The 20,377-nt window shown below is 40.8% G+C and overlaps 1 protein-coding gene and 2 long non-coding RNA genes across 3 annotated transcripts in view; 1 reads left to right on the forward strand and 2 right to left on the reverse strand.

Annotated features, from left to right (window-relative positions):
- Window positions 1-20,377, reverse strand: part of LOC110988704 (uncharacterized) — a 91,640-nt gene that overhangs the window by 18,132 nt on the left and 53,131 nt on the right. The window lies entirely within an intron of this gene.
- LOC147799168 (insulin-like peptide IlO1_i1) lies at window positions 8,027-13,861 on the forward strand. Its single transcript, XM_087136418.1, has 4 exons — window positions 8,027-8,186; window positions 9,852-9,903; window positions 12,200-12,285; window positions 12,945-13,861. Exons 1-4 carry the CDS (start codon window positions 8,144-8,146, stop codon window positions 13,064-13,066), a joined length of 303 nt encoding a protein of 100 aa, XP_086992544.1. The 5' UTR covers window positions 8,027-8,143; the 3' UTR covers window positions 13,067-13,861.
- Window positions 13,486-18,151, reverse strand: LOC147799169 (uncharacterized). Its single transcript, XR_015425131.1, has 3 exons — window positions 17,989-18,151; window positions 15,329-16,339; window positions 13,486-14,813 (listed from the first exon to the last, which is right to left on the reverse strand). It is a non-coding gene; the product is annotated as an uncharacterized LOC147799169 (long non-coding RNA).

Raw genomic sequence — 20,377 nt, forward strand, 5'->3', positions numbered from 1 at the left:
TCAAGCCACGCATACAAGTAAAATAGCAAAGAACTTACCGCCCTCATGACAGTAAATATGAGCTATATAAGCAACAATACGTATGAAGCCAAACCCTGATTCACAACCGTGCATTATGCATGACATCTCGGATGCTCAACGTACCATGTGAAATTAGGCTCCTATACATGTAGCATTCGGGCTTTATTTTCCTAAAATTAAAAAAGCCTCCCTGTCCACAATTTCGACCCAGGATTCAAACCCACGCCCTATGTATCAAAAACCATTATGCTGTAACTGGTAACCACTTGCCTACCGCAATTCACACAAGTTGGCGGTGTTTTTACTGTTGATATACAGATGAACAGCTGCAACAAGAGTCTAATACACATTGGACATGCGCAATACAAACACAACCACTGTGGTTTGACTTCATACGTTACTACGTATGGTTGCATATCGCGTAAATACATGTAGCGTTAGGCCTACATGTATTAAGCAACCAGTAACAACTAGGCCTAGTAACATTAACAATAACACAGAAAAGAAGCTTTTCAAACACGGCGTCGTACTATATTTTGTGGACACAGGATATTTACCGTGCTTTTTATCGTAACAGCTGACTTAAAAACTCATTTCATTTAATGGAAAACTGAAAATTATCAGCTCACGTTCTAAAATGTACACTTGTCAACCGCGCCATGCATACATTCTCGCCAAATATATAACGCCCTCTATTGAAAAAATAACAGTGCCCTCTATCGACATATAATACAAAATCGATAAATAGCGCCATCTTTCGACAAAAGCAATGGCGCCCTCTATTGACTACTAATTGATCTTGCGAGATGGTCCTGAATAATAGCGCCCTCTACACATATTTTATTTTAGTGATAATAATTATGTTGGTACATTTTGAAGAATAGCCAAAAGTCAAAAAAAGTTTGCAACGTTTGGTCAGCTTCAGATCTCTTTTAAAAATAACGGCTATCCGACCAAAAACCTGTAATCTTTGAAGTTGGACTCTTTTTATCACTCTCCATAAATGACATGGCGCCCTCTGCAGTTTAGTGTAGATTGAAATTACTAGTATAGCGCCCTCTAAAGAACGCTTGGCTTTGTCATTATTGATTACTAGCGCCCTCTACTGAAAACTTGCCACAATTTTTTTTCACTTTTCACATACATTTTTAAATTTAAGGTATTCTTGACCCATACTGATTATAAGTTCTCTGCAAAAACCTTTGGGAGAAGAACGTTGGGAGGAGGGGCAGGTGGTTTCAAAGAATCGCCTCTGATCCTATCATATTTTGAATCATTAATTTTTATTCAGTGGCTTTCGCTGGTTCCACCCTAAAAATTAACTGGAAAATAATTTTATTTAAATACACTTAATTTCAACTTAGTGGAACATCTCCACAAATCTTTTTCATATTTGAGTTTTTTTACTAAAGTAATCAATTGCTACATTTTTAATCCTACATATCATTATGTACAACTGTTATTAATTTTATAATTATTTTAACGAACATGACACATGCACAGTTGCCATTTCATGTTTGAAAAGACATATTAACCCGAAAATATCATTTTTTTCTCTGGTTGACCTATCTCCTATAGCAGGTTAAATTATTAAGATCCACATCGTCTGGTTAGAGATAACTGTCTTCAGTGGGCAACGTTTACAGAGAAATCAGTTTATTTTTCAGTAATTAAGACATCTCCAAAAGGTTGCGTTGTTCATGCCATATGCTTACATTGCTTTACTTTCAATCTGTCAGCAAAACCTTCTCGCAATTAGACCTGCTTTAGATGTCCATTTCACTATATTACCCAACCAATTCAATAGTTAATTTTTTTAATATTGAATAATTAATTACTGTCAACCAACCACAAAAATCCAAGGTCCTAAGAACTGAAGATTACAGCTGCAAGTGGAAGCAGTGTCTGGTTTGGGGTTTTGTTTTATTTTGCCAACTTTTTCAGAGCATTTTTTAAAATGATGATCAGAAATCCTGTACTACGGAATAAACTATGAATGCACGATTGACAGACATTTCAAAAGTACCCAGTACCCAGTATTTTTATAACGATGTTTTCAAGTAATAAAAAAACGGTTATTGCATTTCAGGTAAAACAAATCTGTGTACTAGTATTTAAACCTTAGTTCCCCATAACATAGGGGATTCAGTTAAGTGAAGATTAAGACTTCAGTTAAATTTTAAAGTGTCACTTTTTGATTTGACCAAGTATTTTAAAAACTTTTTATTTAGAGAAATTTAGGTTTAACCCAGGCATTAATTGCTTACATGTTGAAAAAGTGTAATTATAGGAAGTTTCACCTCACATTCGAAATGTAATTAGATTATCACTCTAGTTTTTCCAAACATTCAAATTTGTGAACAGTAAATGAAGATGATTAAGCAAAACATTTCCCTTTTTGTATATCAACACTACAAATGATACGGTATTGTCCAAGACAAGACTAAAATAAACTTTTTTATTCTCTCTCAGTTAAAAAAGTGCCATGGGACGTGGTTGTCCCCTAGCCTCTAAAGCTCTTAAAAACCTCCAAATGTACATCACAGTACCGTGGGGGGCCCTTTTCCCCAGGCTATCCCGATTTGAGGGGGGGGCCTCGCCACGCGCCAGCCAAGCCACACCACCACCACAACCCCCCCAACCAAAATAACACTTCAAAGACAGCCCAGCCAGTTTTTCTGCAGCTGGTCTACGACGCTTTCGCCTTTCCAGAAGCCTTGAGTACTATAAAACAAGGGAGAGAGTTTCTTTTCCAGTTCTTTAGCCACTTGTTTTTCAGGGATCTCCTAGTCCGTGCTCTCGTTGCTTTTAATCGTGATTGTTGCTTTTGAAAAATATATAAAGTTCAAGTTTAAAGGAGTTTAAGCAAACTGATACGCAAGGTAACCGACAACGGAAGTTTCTCCAAGGACCCACACGAGCTTGCGAGCGCGTCGGTCTTCTGAAGGTAAAAATCGCTAAGCCGCGGTTTTATCGGTAACTCGCGAGTTTTGCCCGTCAGTCTCCCGAGAAGTTCGTTGTACGCACGCAAGGCTTCGTACACGTTAACAAACATGCGATGGTTCACGCGTTCTTGCTTCATGCGCTCGTTGAGGTAATCCAGGTACTTGACTCGTTGTTGCTCTCAAGCTTGTTTGGCTTGAGCCAAGTGCTCCAAGGCCAGATCGTGTCTCTTTCGTTATTCGTCAACGCGTTGCTGCTACAGGCTGGTCAGCAAAAAATTGGGTCCCGTAAAATCTAGTTCGTTCATTATGGCTCTGCCTACCACCATTAAAACTGTGGCCGAGGGTGTTGTAAGTAGAAATTTGGGCGGGCTTAAGAAAATTTTCGGGGTGTATAAAAGGGGACTTGCGTCGGACAGTCTGAGGAGAGGGCACGTCTTGCCAGCCTCGATGATTTCGCTGAAATTGAGACTGAAACTGCCAGTATCCAGCCAGTGGCGCTGAAGGATTTTATAAAGAGAAACTAGTAGGCTATATCGGTGAAAATAAACCCCGATCGATACGCAAGGCGAAATAAAAAAATATATGAGACTCAAGATTTCCCAACAGCCAGGTGTCTACATAACCTGTAAGTTTATTTTGGAAATAGAGTAAATGTTGTGGTTATTTACCTTAAGATAAGTGATTACTTGAGTAACGAAAATGTATTAGAGAACTTGGATTTATGGGTGTATTGACGACTTTAAATATTATTTGTGTCAAGGTACGGAGTGGTCACTATTTTGTAAATACTTGAGATAGTGGTTGGAACTACGTTATAATAATATCCTGTATAATTACACTCTTCGACGTTGTCGAATATTTGTACTCGATGGGTGTTTACAAAAGGTTTGCATTTCATTTACATAGGGTTCTACTGCGGGTATGGGACTAGCCGTCCGATTCAAAGGCTGGCCAGAAACTCGAGAAACAACTCAAGACGAGGGTCAACTCGAGACCAGTGTACTAGAGAGTGTGCCAGGCTGGTGTCACCTAGGCTACTCTGCGATGAAACAGTTCGAGAGTTCCTGTCTGGCCAAAACATAACCAGTTGACGCTGCAGTGACAGAAGGAATTCCTGTAAAATTAACGTTCAGTTTAAATTGCAGAAATTGAGTTCCAAAACCCCCAAAAGTCCCGGGCATAATTCATATCGTGCAGCAGAACAAAAATTTAAATATTTTTTTAACAATAATAAACTTATAAAAAGGTCTCCGTAAAATAGAATATCTTGTATCTGGTGTCTCATTTTGCGTGAGAGTGCAAATGACTGCCGAATGTTATGTCCACGGGGGTAACTGGGGATATGACACTTTTCACCACCATATGACACTTTTCTAAATAAAATCCACAAATTTCATTGAACGTTTTTGTCAGATTAGCATAGGGGTACTTAAAGTATTTTGTTGAGTGGCTGAAGGGTCTAAATTACTTTTTAGCACTCGTGATAATTAAAATCTTCAAATTCATTGGGTTCTGTCGAACTAAAATTAGGGTAGTTTACAAGATTCAAATCTTGGCTTTTACCAGTCTTCAAAATTTTACATGCTATGTTTAATTTCCACGGAGACGCTTCAAATCGATTTGCTATCAAAAAGCCTTTAATCATGAATATTGATTTTTCCCATGCGATCAAAGCTTGCGTGAAGTACCAGTATGATGATCTGAATTTAGCACTAGTCAAAAGCCTTGATCGGGATTACTTATTTTATGGTGAGGCAATGCTTTGTAAAACTGCTGGTGTTCCAAATGCCCTATGACTGGGGTTTGATCTGTGCATAGATTCGTGAGCTCGTCATACTCGGAACTCCAAATACCTGTAGGACCTGCACTATACGCTCGGCGGGGCGCTTGACTAGGTTGCACCCCTTGGATGTGTCTTCCACTACACCAATTCTAAGGTGCGAAACTCTTTCAAGATGGGACATTTTAAGCAACATTATATTTGCTTACCATGCTGTAACCTGATTTGTTTAAGTTTCTTCCTGTTCATAGGGTCCCCTTTCTCCATTTGGCGGATTCTTAATAGTTCCATTCTCTCTGGTCTATTAGATTGCAGGCCGGTAAATAGGTCCAAAATTGCCTGCACGGACCGACTTACAATTACACTTTGTAGGCTGTCATAATCCCTGCTATTTAGAACGTTTTGTAGCATGTGCACTGGGTGGTTTGTTGAAAAATTGGATAAATTCCACGGACAGGACTGCCAGCTTGTATTTCTGAAAGTATCAGACCAAACGGGACCCTCTTACTTTCTGGAGTTTGCAATGGAGATTAGGCATCAATTTTCAAAATGCCGATTGGCCTCAAACTGTCTCGAGGGGTGATTTTCGCTGGAGATAAATATTTTCCAAAGTCATGGTTTAACCCACTGAAAATCTTTATCTTGGTATATGTCTTGAACACCTGTGAAACCTGTAAGTATTTTTCCTGATTTTTTGAAGTTATTATTTTTGAACTTATTAACTGGTCTGTACCCATTAATAACACGGGCGATTCACAATGCAGTGCGCCACCGACAGGCCTTCTTCGCAGTGCGTTGTGATTGACAAAGTTTCATTCGCCAGCTGCGCTGAGCGCGGGGAATTTGATTTGCTCCCGATGTTTGCTCGTCTGGGCAGAGGATTCTGAAGTGTTTTTATTATCGGTGCCAATTAATCAAGAGGTCGGCTTTGTGAAGCAAGGAATGGCCTGATCGGTCGAACATGTCCAGGAATTGTTTAGTTGTATTTGCTGAAATGCAAATCGTGGCCAGTCGACCATGTTTTTGTCTACCATTAACTTTAAAAACAATTGGTGTCGCACTTTAATGCCAATCACTCTTGTGACTACTTCATATTAGTAGCTATTTTGCTTGTAAAGTCAACATCTTAAACCACTAGCTCTGATACAGTTGTAAATCCCACTCCGGTATGGTGGGGGGCATTGGAGCATATAATAAGCTTTTGGAGGGGTCCAGTCCGAGCTAGCACCCCCTCCATGACAAATCCTGGGTGCGCCATCGCCGGTTCCCTTTTATACGGGTTAAGCTAAATTAGGTTTGCCTTAGACGTATTTGGAAGGAAAGGACAAATGAAATAATTAATATGAGGACTGTATTGAACATAGTCGAGCTTGAACACAGGGAAAGTTATACGCGCAACCATAATACAAACGCTTTGCTGGTCCACAGGAGAGGAATTTAGTTCTTCAAAATCTGGCCCTCACGAACTTAGATTTCGTTATCTTTGCGGCAGAGAAGGTGACAACATCTGCTCATTCGATGACAGCATTATCAACACAAAACTGGGTACTTTTTGAACATGTTTTAACGCCCTGATGTTATACTATTTGTCTTGTGTAGAGCTCACTAAAATTGTGTATTTGTGCACTGTAGCTCTAAATATCGATGTTGGGAGCCAGGATATCACAATCACATGTTCAGTTAGGTTTGTTATTAAATGGCACCTTCTCTAAAACATTTAGGGGGCATGTGGCCAAGTGGTTAGGGTTTGTGACTTCCAATCATAAGGTTGGAGATTCGAATCCAGCTGCTGGCAGTATGTTGTGGCCCTTGGCAAGCCACTTCACCCCTGCTTGCCTCTCTCCACCCAGGAGTATAAACGGGTACCAGCATTAGCTGGGGAAGCAATCTGCTATGGACTGGCATTCCATCCAGGGGGGGGGTAGAAATATTCTCCGTCGTTTCATGCCAAGGAAACCGAACATAAACACCGCCTGAGGAGCCAAATTGGCTCGGACCAGACTTTCTTTTTTTTCTCTCTAAAACATCTAGAGAACGTGTATAATTCCACATTCAAATTGTATTACGGTGCACGTGTGTTTCTGGGCGTTAAAGTTAGTTTTTGTTGGCACCCAAGGCTAGCCTGAAGACGTCCACTCGCCACTTTTTTTTAATTTTAGACGTACTGAATGTTAATGATCTACTACCATATTTAAACATCGTGTTTCCATTAATGGTACATTTAGTAGTGCGTGCATTTTTTGTATTTAGGTTTTGTCAACTTGTCACTTTAGCCGGAAAGCAGTACTTACAGTTCTGTAAACAATGGGGTACACTTACACAATGGGATTGTCTCTGCAGCGGAACTTTAGTAATCGTTGGGTGTTCAGTTTTACCAAACGATGAGGATTGTGGAATAAACCAGTTAACAGTCTAATTTCCTCTTACAAACGCAAAATTAAGTAAATAAACCTCCATCAAACAGATTTCTGTTACTTAATTGAAAATATCTTTGCAATGTAACGTGAGCTCCAAATGAAATGTTTAGCACAATTCAAAAGGACCATAAGTTAAATTTGATATCTCAAACAACAATTTCCAACAATTATTTCGGGACAAAATAAACGCTTGTTTTAAGTTCCGTTTATCATTATGCTCTGGTGGGACACCTTGTAGTACAAACACTGTGCTAGCTACGTACATTGCTTATGTATAGCGTGTAATAATGCATCGTCAATATTTTACAGTCGTCAACTATTATACAAATACAATGAACTGGCAAAAGTGCGCAACTTCCTCACTAAAACGCAATTAGTTTGAGCAAATTCAGAGACGAATTGATATGTTCGATGATCATTTTTCAAGTGGGGTTCACATTTTTATTCTGCTGGTACATATGTTTGGCTTTGGTGAACGCAGAGTCAGTGAAGAAGATCGATGACTTGCCTCGGTTAAAATCAAATATTGGTTAAGGCCCCAAATGCTTTTCGGCACAGCGGTAATCGAAAGCCGGAAAATAAGTGAAAATAAAGTCAGACAAAACCTTAAAAAAATTATAGGAACTGTGTAAAATTATCCTGTTGTTTGATATAGAGTTCGTGATGTTCAAGTTTATGACGCTGGGTAATATTATCAGAACCAAATATACTTAAAGCCCAGGCAATATTAGTTTTGCCTAATTATATAGCTACGCAATTAGACAAAGACATCATTTATGTATCTTCTTGAAATGGATAAGATGGATTTCTCCTGGTACATCATTTTCGACCACAGTAAATTTTGAATGCCTCCAAATTGCTTATAAAGACATGATCTTGGCACATTTTGGCATACTGAGGCTCAGCGTGTACTGCTTCTTCTAGTGCAACCTTTGTTGTTAATACCGTTTGTGCAACAGCTTACAATCACCACCATCATCATGAATCGATTCATCGTTTTGCTGCTGCTCTGCGCCATTGCAGGTGAGTTGATAATCACGTAGCCTCTATTGGTGTTCTCTCGTGGTTACGCGTCTATTAAAAGCAACTTACGGCTCAGTGTTTGTCTTCTGAATGTTGGCATTGCTCATGAAAGCTGTCTATTGGTCCCTGAACGAACGAGCGACGACGATGTCGTAAACCTTTCCGACTATGTTAGCCTGCACTCACGACATTGCTCAAGTACCTTACAGACTGTGGGCGCCATGGACCTCGTGCATGCTCCCTGCGAACAAGCGAAGCTACCAACGTGTCTGTTCGGCATACAATGTAAACGCAATCCGCAGTGAGCTGGTCACGTGATGGACAATCCCACTCATATTATGTCTGTACAACCAAGGTGGCAGTCAATACCAAAGATTATATAGCGCCGCATAGCGGCGCAAGATGGGTAATTCGGCCATAAAGGTGTTATTACCATGGGCGCCATTCGAGTGTGAAAGTTCATGCGTGTGCGTGCCGGTCGCGGCACCTGCACCTTGGCATTAACATGCACTGCGCAGTCGTAGTCCAACCAGAATGGCGCCCATGTGACAACAACGTTTTACGCGTATTCATGGTGAAGTCATCTTTGGTCAATACTAGCGACATACTAAGGCAATCCCGACAGCATCCGCGTACGTATTACGTATTGAGGATTTACAGGTTATAAATCGTACATTTATCAACACTGTGCTCTCCAGTTATTAAAATAACTGTGAGTTTCAATATTTTGATGTATTTTAGTTTCCTTTAAAAGTTTAGTTTTTTTTTCATTTTTTCCGGTTCAAAAGACACTTTTTTATTCATGCAGTGCTACAAATCATGTTATGACATTTATGCCATGTTAAATGTCGCGCTGCGATCGCACACGACTGCATTAATTTCTCGTTTCAGCGCCCCCTACTATAAAACTCTTCTGAAGTTCCGCGTATGGAGTTCTTATACCCCGGCTGTTTTCCAACAGATTAAGCTACAATTAAATTTTCTTCAAACAATATAGGTTGAAGCAATTCTTTTTCCATACGAAGTTGAAAATATTTCTTATTACAACTCTCCAAGGTTTTGACGTGCGATTTTTTTTGTAAAGCGCAGCGCTTGCAGTGCATTAGCGGTATTGGGGCCACATCAACCAGTCATTGCTCTAGGTCTAGAGCCTGGTGACGGTCCAACAAAATGATCAAGCTTCACTCGAGACCTAGAAAACAACACAAGCAAATGAAAATTTCCTGTACATTATGAAGAATTCATTCTGTGGGAGAACGCTGAATAATTCTGAACTTTTTTAATGGTTTAATGTTTTCGAGTTGTCGGATTTCGAAACGTATTCTTGTCGCGGGCGTCACAGGCCCCCTGCCACAGGCTTCACGCAGTTCTGGCTACTTTTAGCGGTAGTAACCAGTGTATCCGCACATCGTGCGCCTTGCAGGTCGCTTTACGTTATTTTATTTTGGGAACAGAAAGTACCAATTAAGACTTAAATAATTTTTGAAAACCCATGTTGGGCAAAAAAGGAAAATTTTCCAAACATCTTTGCTCTTCAGGTTTTGTGCGTTTGTAATTTAGCAAATAAAAACATGATGGCCCGTTAATTCGTAACATGTAGGCCTAAGCCTACCTCTTTCGTTTCGTTTTCTTTTATTTGTACTTTTTCGGTTGTTTTCTCAACAGTTCAACAAATCAGTGGTCATTCAGGCGCGGACACCAAAGAGGGAGGGAGAGTGTAAGCAAAGTTATCTCGTTAATCAAAGTTATAGTTTAATTTAAAGTAAATATTCAAAAAGGCATTCGTAGTAACAAAGTTTTGCTTGACTGGACTTAACCAACTACATGTACGTTTAAACCTTGGGTCGACCGAACAGTCTGTACTCCCTAGTCATTTTTGCTAATTTCTTAGTTAAAAAATATTTACGGCCAAATGCAATAAACTCCTGTTTTTGCCTATCCTATCTCTGTTCATGCTGACTAGCCTAGTGTATTCACCTTAAATGTCGGGATTCCCCTTACCCAGAAAACAAAATATTCGAGTCGGCCACTGGCCAAGTCCCATGGTAATGTGTATTAACAATTCCAGCACATGGCCCCATGGGCATATTTTACTCGGCTGACGCCAAGGCTTGCCACAGGTAGCCAGGGCCTGTCATATATCTCGTCTGGCAGGCCTGTGGCACTCTCTGATATCCCAGAGTCATTGATACTGGCTGTTGGGTATGGAATTCCATATCTGCCGTCGCCCGTCACCCGTCGTATTTTGCTTTTTGTTGTGTCCCAATTCTGCTATTTACCAGTTCCAAACATGCCATTTTCCGTCGTGCGTCGCCCGTCGTGCGTCGTCCGTCGTGCGTTGCCCATCAAAAATCAAATGGGTTGCATAGGACCGGCAAAAGCCGTTGTTTAACAAATGACAATGTGATGATTCCATTCACTTCTAAAGATCTTTTTCCGAATAAGGCAAGTACAAATCCCACCTGCAAAGCATATACTGGTCACATAATTAATTCCAATAATGCTAGACTACCCCTGCCCCTTGACAAGAAAATATCGCCTCTGTTTTTGGGGGAAATCCAATTTCAGCAAAAATGTTTATCCACAGTGTTATTCTAATTTGCATACTGTAAAAATGTGCTGACTTGTTTTCATCAAATTCCAGGAAGAAATCTGCCAACCGATACAAACATTTTATCTTGTCCTCTCAATTTCACCTTGAAATCCAGAAATACTAGACGTGCTGTGGATAACAAACTGTTTATTAAATGTAAAGCTCGAATCTTATGCAAGAGCACAAAGTAACGCTTTTTGCTGTGTTTGTCCGCCATATTGGATGTATTTAAGCTCGACTAGATAGTTTAAATTAAGTTCGACGTTTGAAACCGCCGCCGTGCTTATGCCGCGCTACTGCCGCACCAAGTTCAATTTAGTTTCACACGGCAGAAGCACGACGTCTGAAACGGGCCTAAATGACCCGAGCAGGTAGTTATGGTAATTATAAGTTTTATTTCTATCCTTAAAGTATCCAATTCACATTATAAATACCGTTGTTAAATACCGTCACTATTATTAATACAGTTTTGTACAATTCAGCACACATCCCCCAAAATATTCGTATTCTAACGTCGCCGCATCGCCATTTTGTTTGCTTTTACCGTATCCATGTTCACGGTCCAATGTCAAATGACTTATTTCTGACTTTAGCACTTTACATTCCAATATGATATTTGACAGTAACCTGACAAAAGTGTCCTCATTGTCATTTGTGATCGGCAAGATATTAAACTATTAAAAATGTCTTCACTCGTTAATTTTTTAGTTAATAACTACAAAACGAAAACTTCTATATAAGGAATCAAATTTAACCTGACATTTGGCAATTTGAAAAGTGGATTACTTCAATATTGTGGGTAATTTATTTTTCAATTGCGAGGTAAATTAACGATTGTGCCCTCTCACTTTACATTAGCATTTCTGACCTTGTGAAGAAGTTCACATTCACTGCTCGTATTTTGATGCAGTAAATTTTTATAATCCATTTAAAAATGCTTTTCAACAAAACGATCCTCTTACTTGAAATTCCCCCGGGACATTTTCGCTTCTTTGATTAAAAGATAACACCTTTAAAATTGTGAGTTACACCAAACGAAGACTGGGGAAAGTATACGCTATTTTCATCCATTGTTCATGCTTGGGGGAATGACTAGGTTCCTTTAAGGCTTAAATAACAATTCATATTAACAGGTTAAACGACATTATTCTCTGACCCTACATTTCCTTCCGCTGCATAATCTATCCGTGTTTGAGAGGATAACTTCGTTTCTTCGATTCAAAGACATTTCGAAATTCCGACATCACCTCATTAATCGAGTGTAATGTAGCGTATAAGACATTGGCATGTTTGTCGTTCTTCAGGCTGATGCCGGCTGGTATATTGTAACACTTTTTTTCAGCGCTGTATGGCATCAGTAAGCACTACCTGTAATTTATAAAAGGTGATATAATGGTTATCTTGGACCCATTTTGCGCAGGGTTCGCTATCCGCACTACTGTGGCGCGACTCTTCAAGAAAAATACCGTGAGATTTGCCATGCATTACGTGGAGTCTCCAACCAAGGTAGTGAAGTCAAAAATCAAGTTAACTGAACAATTCAAATGCTGTCTCTCACCCGTGGTGTAGCAAAGAGAGGCAAGGTAATCCCCCGGTAACACTTGGCCCTGTCTATCCCCTGTGAGATGAGCCTGGTTACAAAAATGTATCAGAAACCTTCTGTCAAACAAACAAAAAATAAAAACACTAATTTCATACTAATCCTTTTTGAGCATCGAGACCGCCCCCTCCATTTTTTCGCCAAGGCTTTTCTAAAGACAGACTGCATAATTTAGGAACACTGCTTGTCCTGTTATCACAAAACTCATGTTTTCCAAAGCTCACAGAGAATGAAAACTGAAATCGGGCAAATTGGTGGATTTTATCCCATTTTCCCTCTTTTTTGTTTCAGTCTATACTTTGCGCCTTTTTTTCTCTTTCTTTGGGGGGAGGGGAACCGGTTTGCTCGCCTTGATGCAGGCATGTCTCCGTCGACAGACTGTTCACATAATGCAGAAGAAGGCTGTAGAAGACCTTCTCGTTAATTAAAGGGCCCGTCGTTTCTAATCACTCTGTTGTTTTGTAGAAGAATCAACTTTTTTCGAAGTCAGGCCGAAGGTGAATATAATATAAGACAGCTATTTTTTAGTGAAAACAAAAACTTTTTTTCGTCCCCATTGCTGCAGAGTTTCTGGATTCAAAGGACGCCAACACATTCTTGTTCGGACATGGTATCCGGAAGCGAAACCTTAACGAGGAATGCTGCAGTGAGGGTTGCGATGACGAGGAAATTTATGAACTCTGCTAAAGGAGAAACCAACGCGACCCTAGCTGACTTCTTGCCATAGGCATATACGGCCTTAGAATATATAATGTTTTACCTCTCATGTTGAGCTTTGATTGGTGGCGGTTAATATAAAATGGCAATTCCTTCCGTTTTGACAATTCGTGAATATTCAGCACGCAGCTCCTATTTCTAACACCCGTATAATTATCTCCCATTTTCGGGGGAGTCAATTTTGCCCCAAAGTGTCGTCTGTCTCAAACAAATCTTTGGACCTCGACATGCATAGCAAAAGACATGACAAGTTTTGATCCTGCTGAATGGATCCAACTTTATTCGCCCAGCGGACAATTAATGGATGTTCAAAGCACTGATCACCCCTTCAGGTTCCTCAAGGCTAAAATGAAGTCTTGAAAGGTATAACAGCCTACCTTTCAAACTAAAACAACTTTCTTGTCAAGACAAGTTTGCACACGTAACACGCAGTTCTTTATTTTGATGGAAAGTCTTCTGATCAAGTTGTTAAAAACAAAACAAGAATGACTCCTGCTTTTAATGTACTTTTGGGTCATACATGGAATCTGACGAATGCGATAAACCACCAAACCATAGCAAAAGAAAAGGGTTCCGTGCCAATCCTTGTTTATGCATTATTGGCATTTCTCCTTCAAGAGTTAGGCCTACCCCTTAAATTTAAAAGGGCCTATTTTAAGATTATCTCATCCTTTCGGCTGTTCTTCCTGTTTGCTGTTTTATCTTTTCAGTCAGTACAACTATGATTTGAGTCTGCATGAAAGATTAAAGTTTACTTGCAAAGCAGCCAACTGGTAAACTGTCTGATGATTTTTAAAACATGTTTCCTCTGGGCAATCCAGAACATCAAACCACTTGTAAGATTATCTGTCCAGGACATCATTTTAATTTCTGCGCTAATAACTAGAAAACAGTAACCATGGGCCGAGATTTCTTGTCACACGTGGGAGATAATATCGTATTTATCCTACAAGCTCAGCACTGCCTCCATCCCAGGTTAGATCGTAATGCCGGCAAGTGCGGAGTTGGTGGTGCAGGCTACGGGTGCGCATAAAGGTGTACCGGTAGTGAGTTGAAAAGTAGTGAGGGATGATTATCCCCAGGGATCTCCGCCCAAAGTTGTCATAGCGTAAGGAGAACATAGGAAAAAATCTCCTACATTTGTAATTGATCAAGTTCTTCATAGGTACACGAATCTGATTTTGGATGTTGCAGTTGGCTTCCCTCAGTCTCAATTCTTTGCACTTCCCATGTCTCGCAGAGTAACACACCATCAAAGAAAGACAAGTACATTTATTTGAGTACTTAACTTAAACTTCAACTTTTGTTTATGTCCCCTATGTGTCATATCGAAGATCTGAATGGCTTTGCCATCAGTGCAACATACTTTAACGGAAACCGAGTACAGGTTCTTTTTGAAGCCGACATTGTGGACTCATGGTCACCATTCCTCTGGTTTCTTGAGGGCTAGGCTCTCTAACGTAACTGTCTTCTTGTAACACCCCATACACATCCGCTAGTTACCATGAAAAAAAGTTACAGCGTAAGCGACTTGTCCAGAAACCAGAAGGGCTTTAACCACTGCCGGGGCCGGCACTGACACAAAATATATCTCTGGAGTGACTTCAGGCCAATGAATTAACACCGGCGATTATCAATGCAAGGCACCACGTCTTAGGGAGGGATCGACAAGGTTACATCCGCCAGCTGCGCTGAGCGTGGGGAACTCGAGTAGAGCCTGACAGTAAAAATGACACAGAAAGTTGCCGAATTTGTTGCCTAATTTTGAAGATTGAAAAGTAAACCAGACTTGAAATCACACAAAACACTCAGGTCAAAGAAATTTACACCACCAATCCATCGAACAGTACACTGCGGGGGAGCTCCAGTCTCAACACACCGTTACAATCAATTCACGACACATTCAAATTTACAGCCTCGAAAATACACCCGAAATTTAAAAAAATCAAACTATCGATGCAAATTTACCAAATGACACTTAGGTGCAACAACCAATGTGCCACCAAGGCTAGGTATGTACGCCAATAATGCAAATACACTATCATCGAAATACGCCACCAAGAAAACATACGCCACCAAGGCTAAAAGTAATACGCCATGAAGGCAAAATGTGCCTATAAGGCAGAATGCGCCACGACATAAGGCAATGTACTAACAAGGTGACTGACTAGCCGTTAAGGCAGTCTATACTCAAATACAATGAAATTATGAACTCACTAGAAAGTTACTTACTCAATTAAAGCCAGTCCTCCTCCAAAATAAAGTTCAATCTCTCATTTTGCTCACATCCTGCGTCAGCTCTTGGTTCCGGCTAGACGCGGAGCTGAAAACACTGCATCTGTTTCTGTTAAACACACATCAGGTAGCCATGCTCAGGTGCAAGATGATAGCCACGCCTTCAACAGCCACACGTCATGCGCAAGAGTGTAGAAAGCGTGTCCGTGCCGTTCAGGCACCATACTGGGCTAGACATCGGTCGTCATCTCTTGTGGTAGTTAAATGCCACTTAGGAAGGGCCCTGGACATGTGGCCTCCATCGTTGCTGGTAGTCAGTCACCACACTGCAGTCCAAAGTCACGAAGCTGCCTGGGAGTCTGAAATACTCCTACAAGAAAACGCTTGGCAGACAAGCAAAAGGGGAAAGCATATTGTGCTAAAACCCGAAGAGGAAAGCTGATAAATAAACGGCTTGCAGAGAGAACAAAGACAGCAAAAATGACTGACGTAGGGTAGTTGTTGTTTTGTTATGATGGTGGTTTCAGCTACTCAGGCTATTTTTACGCCAATAACTATACGTTATTAATCATTATTAATTAATCTTTATTAATCAGCATCACATTACGAAGTTAAGAAAAAAGGCAGGAGGAAACTGGAGTACCCGAAGAAAACCGGCGAGAGCGAGTATGGACTGGAAACCAAATGCACTTAAAGCCTGGGCCAAGCCGGGACTCGAACCTGGGCCTCATCGGTGCAAAGGGAAAAAAAGGCTACGCTAACCCACTCCCCCAGACCTAGGATGTGTCTTATATAGACACATCAACTAACGCTCCAATGCACATAATTGAAGGGCCACGTCCAATTGTTCACATTCCGCTGGCATTGTGTGTACTTACACTCTGGAGTCTTTAATGCAGGTTTCACATTTTAGAGCCCTATCATCATGTTAATGCAAATGAATGACATCAGAACATAAAATAAATATTCAATACTTACAACTGTACCACTGAGGAGTGCAACGAACGTCTATCACAGCAAACAAAATTGAGAAAGGAAAACACATTTTACTTCATAAAACGTACAGTCTGGCTCAAATCTGGTAGTCCTCCTCGAGTAATTTTTTGGAAAAGTCACCTGGAGATGCTTACAAAACGAGTTTCATGAACGACCTTTCACAGTGTCATTCATATGCGCATCCTTGTTGACGCACCCTTCTTTTCATTCCCCTTGCTCAAGTTTATACAACGTTGCAAAGATTTACCTACCTGCAGTCCATTGCTTTTAGATTCAGTCGAGTGACCTCACGCAGTTCTTGTCAGCAAAGGTCAGACTTAACTTTAGAATCTTTCGTAAAAGATTATTGTTGCAAGTTTATTTCCTTGGAAATTAGAAAATCCTTAAAAATGATTTAGTCTGGTTTTATGTTGGCTTTTACCGAAAGACTACCCAAAAGTAAAATCCCGCATGATCTGCGTGCGAGACCACCGCATTAGACTTTTCTTCTGCATTTTAGATTTTTGGCAATTATTGCTCAATTTGTGACAGGATATTCCTCTTTAAGGTCAGATAATTGTTCAGTTTCTTTAAATTGATATACTACCAAATATTTTATACAAAAGACATTTTTACGAGTTGAGAGCTTAAGAAATAAGTGAACAAAAAAATATTGCCTTTTGTTCAGAGTAAGGTCTTTTGTTACAAGGCACAGCGCTTTTGTCCGATTCTGGGCACCCCGGCTGTGTGTACAAACCCAAGGTACACGAAATGGGGCTCCCCGGCAGGATATGGTTAAGCGTGGTGACTCGCAATCAAAGGGTTTGCCGTTTGAACCCAACAGCTTATTGCTAGGGGCCTTTAGCCAGGCTCTTTACCCTTGCTTGCCTCTAACCATCCAACTGTAAGAACTGCACACCTTTGAGAGCAAAGGCTGCATGTACACCAATGCCGGCAAATGACTTGCCTGGCCTGACGTACATGTACAAGGTGACATTTATGAGGCAGTTTCGATATCACTGGTCTGATGGAAGGCACTAACTACATGTAAGCATGACCAATTAGAATTAATACAGATCTGAGGTCCGTTTCCAAGGATGGTGAGGTCTGTGTACTTGGTCAAACGGACTCCCTAAATAATGCAGTATCAAGATACATGTAGATTACGGGCTAAGGTTTGCGTCTGTAATGTGAATTGTTGCTTTCGAGATATAAATGGTTTCTCCAAATAAAAATTGTCAGGTGCGCCTTAGCAAGTGACCGTTCTGAATGCATGCTTTGATGATCTTCGGGAAACAACATTGCAGTATTAAGTTCCATAATGAAGTTCAAACTTGAGAAAACCTTTTTAACAGTATAGTTTTCCATAGTGGTAAAAAGTGAATTTTGTTGTAACAAATACCGTTAACAATCTACACTTAAGCCATTTCCCAACCCTTTGTCACAGTCTTGGATATTACGCACAGTCTCCTGCACTGAAATCATCTGTTGACGTGACAGATTTGAGGACATTGAAACGGTCTCAATATTGATTGGTTTGATTTGAAGGACTGGATATAACAATAGCAGTAAAAAGGGGGCGTGTTATGCTCCGGAATGGCCAAAGTCCGGGACTTGAGACCAAAGCCAGGGGGAGGAAATGGCACCTCAGGCCTGAGTAGAAATGATGCCCTTGCACTCACAGCTTATCTGGACAGCACTCCGACTTGTTTAAGACGCTGCCGTTCTTGAAATATTCGCCTGCCTCCTCGTTGGACATGCCCTGGTATGGCGGCTCAGACAGCGTGGCTAACTTCTACATAGGCACCCCGAATGACCTGCAGAAAAATAGCAACACAACCACCACCACCATATAAAAAAGCATGGCGGGGGGAAGTCTACTACTTTGTTGGGATACTTTACACGTACATGACACCATGGACGGAGATTTCCATGAGTCAACAGTGGACTTAGTAGATAAACACGCAATACAACTAAGCAACATGGGCATGGAAAGGGCACTTACACCTCCCCGGTTCACATTGACAGTTTGTCAGGCGCCATTAGCAAAAGCAGGGTTAAGAGACTGAACGGGAAAGGGCAGGTTCCTTGCCCCTTCACGGCATTAATAAATTTGAAAAGAATAGGTGGGAACCAGTTACAAAGTGCGAATACTGTGGTTTATTCACACAGACACATTTTCATGAACGGCTGAGGGTCAAATATTGATAGCAATGGTTAGCATGTGCACCACCAAAGGGGCACCCGGGGACTAAGACCAAGACCATACTACTGTGCACAGTCTTACAGTGCTATTCAGCAATCAGACTAAGAAGCCATTACTCAGTAGCATTACGTTTGTGGACAGGTGAAATGCATGTATTACATTATGCGTGTCAAGCTCTAACACCCTAGTGAGTGCAGTGCCAGTGTAGTCATGGTGTCCACTTGGATGCTCTACAAAGAATAACATAGCACTGCGCTTCGGTTTCTGGGTATACATGTATTTGCTTGCCCCGAGCGCTCACGAGACATCAGAGTCGAGCATCACTAAAGCCAAGACCAAGCGCATCATGGAAAATTGCGGGAGTTCTCTCGTCCGGGAGCGTATCCAATTCACCAGAATGACCAAGTCCCGACTGATACAGGAAGTTGGCCTACTTGAGAACCATCTCCGCTCCAAAGTCCCTGAAGGAGTCTTCAAGCAAGTCCAAGACTGGTTTGACTCAACAGCAGACAAAGTCTTCCAAGAAACCAAACAACGACAGATCTCCACATTCTTGAAACTAAAGAAGAAACACACACAGTCAACACGTCCACGGGCATTAGACAAGTCCAAAGTCATCGTCAATCTGAGCCAGCGATAACTCTCTGTTCTGCCCCGAGTTCTCCTCTCGGGCTGCTCACCCACAGTAATCTAGTCTAGCGCCCTCTACCATCGCTTTTCACTTTCCCGCTCCATGTCATTCACGTTACTTCACTCGTACATTTTACAACTTGCTACACCTGTTTATAAGCCCTTGTTCAAGCACGATCCATAAGTTTACCATTTCTGTGTTTCCTTTATAATATATAGTTCCTCTGTAGTCTATTATAAGTCCAATTTAGGGTTTATTTCTGGTATCTAAAGCCCTCTCAGTGTCACACTCACCTCCTCCACTCACGTGCGTAGTATTGTGTATACAATTACAATACACACATTCTTGCCAGTGCCTGTTATGTTTTATCGTAAGTTCTGTTTGTGGAACTGTCTGTAATTATCTTGCCTTCTTTGACTTCACAAGTTGATCTTTTTAAATTGAAGCCTGTTATGGAGTATTGCCCTGTTCATGTAATTTGACATGTACATGCATTTTCACCAGTATGTTTAAACAAAGATTTCCGGTACATTGTGTGCTGTGTTCTTCAATTTTCACTACTGTGCATGTTGCATTTTTATCTGTCTGTACTGTACGCACAGGACTGTTTGCATTTTATGAGGTTTCATAGTTACATTCCTCACACATTGCATTTTTACCCATTAATTTGTACATGAACGCTTTCTACATGTACATGTATTTACATCTATTTGTGTCCTTTTACATTGACCTACATGTACATGTGTATACATGTACTTTAGGTAGAATAGACTTTTTGCAGTCCTTAGACTTTCTGCATTTTCTACATTTCATTGTGTATTGTTATGGAACTTAGTGACTTATTCCTTGTTACTCAAAATATTTTGTATATGTTTATTTACAGTTTTACATCGTTTTCCATTAAACGGCTCCAGTATAGGGGCCCACTTTGGAAGAGATGTTTAGGCCTCTGCACATTTGTGTGAACTAATCACATTGAGGGCAGAAGAGTAAAAGGATCGACACTTCACTTCAAGAGCTTCCCCCATTGACTGGTGCTACGTAACTACCATGTCGTCTGCCCAAGGATCCAGTGACTTGCAGAACCTGGAGGTGCGTTCAGAGTGTGGAGCGTCATCTTCCGCTTCACGACGATCTACAAGGTCTCACGTCAGCTTGGCTGCAGCAGAGGCACGTGCTAAAGCAGAGGCCGCACGCACGAGAGCTGACTACACCAAACGTCAGATCGAGATGA

The sequence above is a fragment of the Acanthaster planci genome, linkage group LG05 (assembly GCF_054643075.1).
Source record: "Acanthaster planci isolate LZ-2023a linkage group LG05, COTS_SCS, whole genome shotgun sequence".
Classification (NCBI taxonomy): Eukaryota; Metazoa; Echinodermata; class Asteroidea; order Valvatida; family Acanthasteridae; genus Acanthaster; species Acanthaster planci.

Bases quoted from the DNA above. Each gene is read 5' to 3' on its own strand.
- LOC147799168 (XM_087136418.1), top strand. From the start codon at position 8,144: ATGAATCGATTCATCGTTTTGCTGCTGCTCTGCGCCATTGCAG. The intron at 8,187-9,851 runs GTGAGTTGATAA...TTTTCTCAACAG, and splicing joins GCTGCTCTGCGCCATTGCAG to TTCAACAAATCAGTGGTCAT. The intron at 9,904-12,199 runs GTAAGCAAAGTT...CATTTTGCGCAG, and splicing joins ACCAAAGAGGGAGGGAGAGT to GGTTCGCTATCCGCACTACT.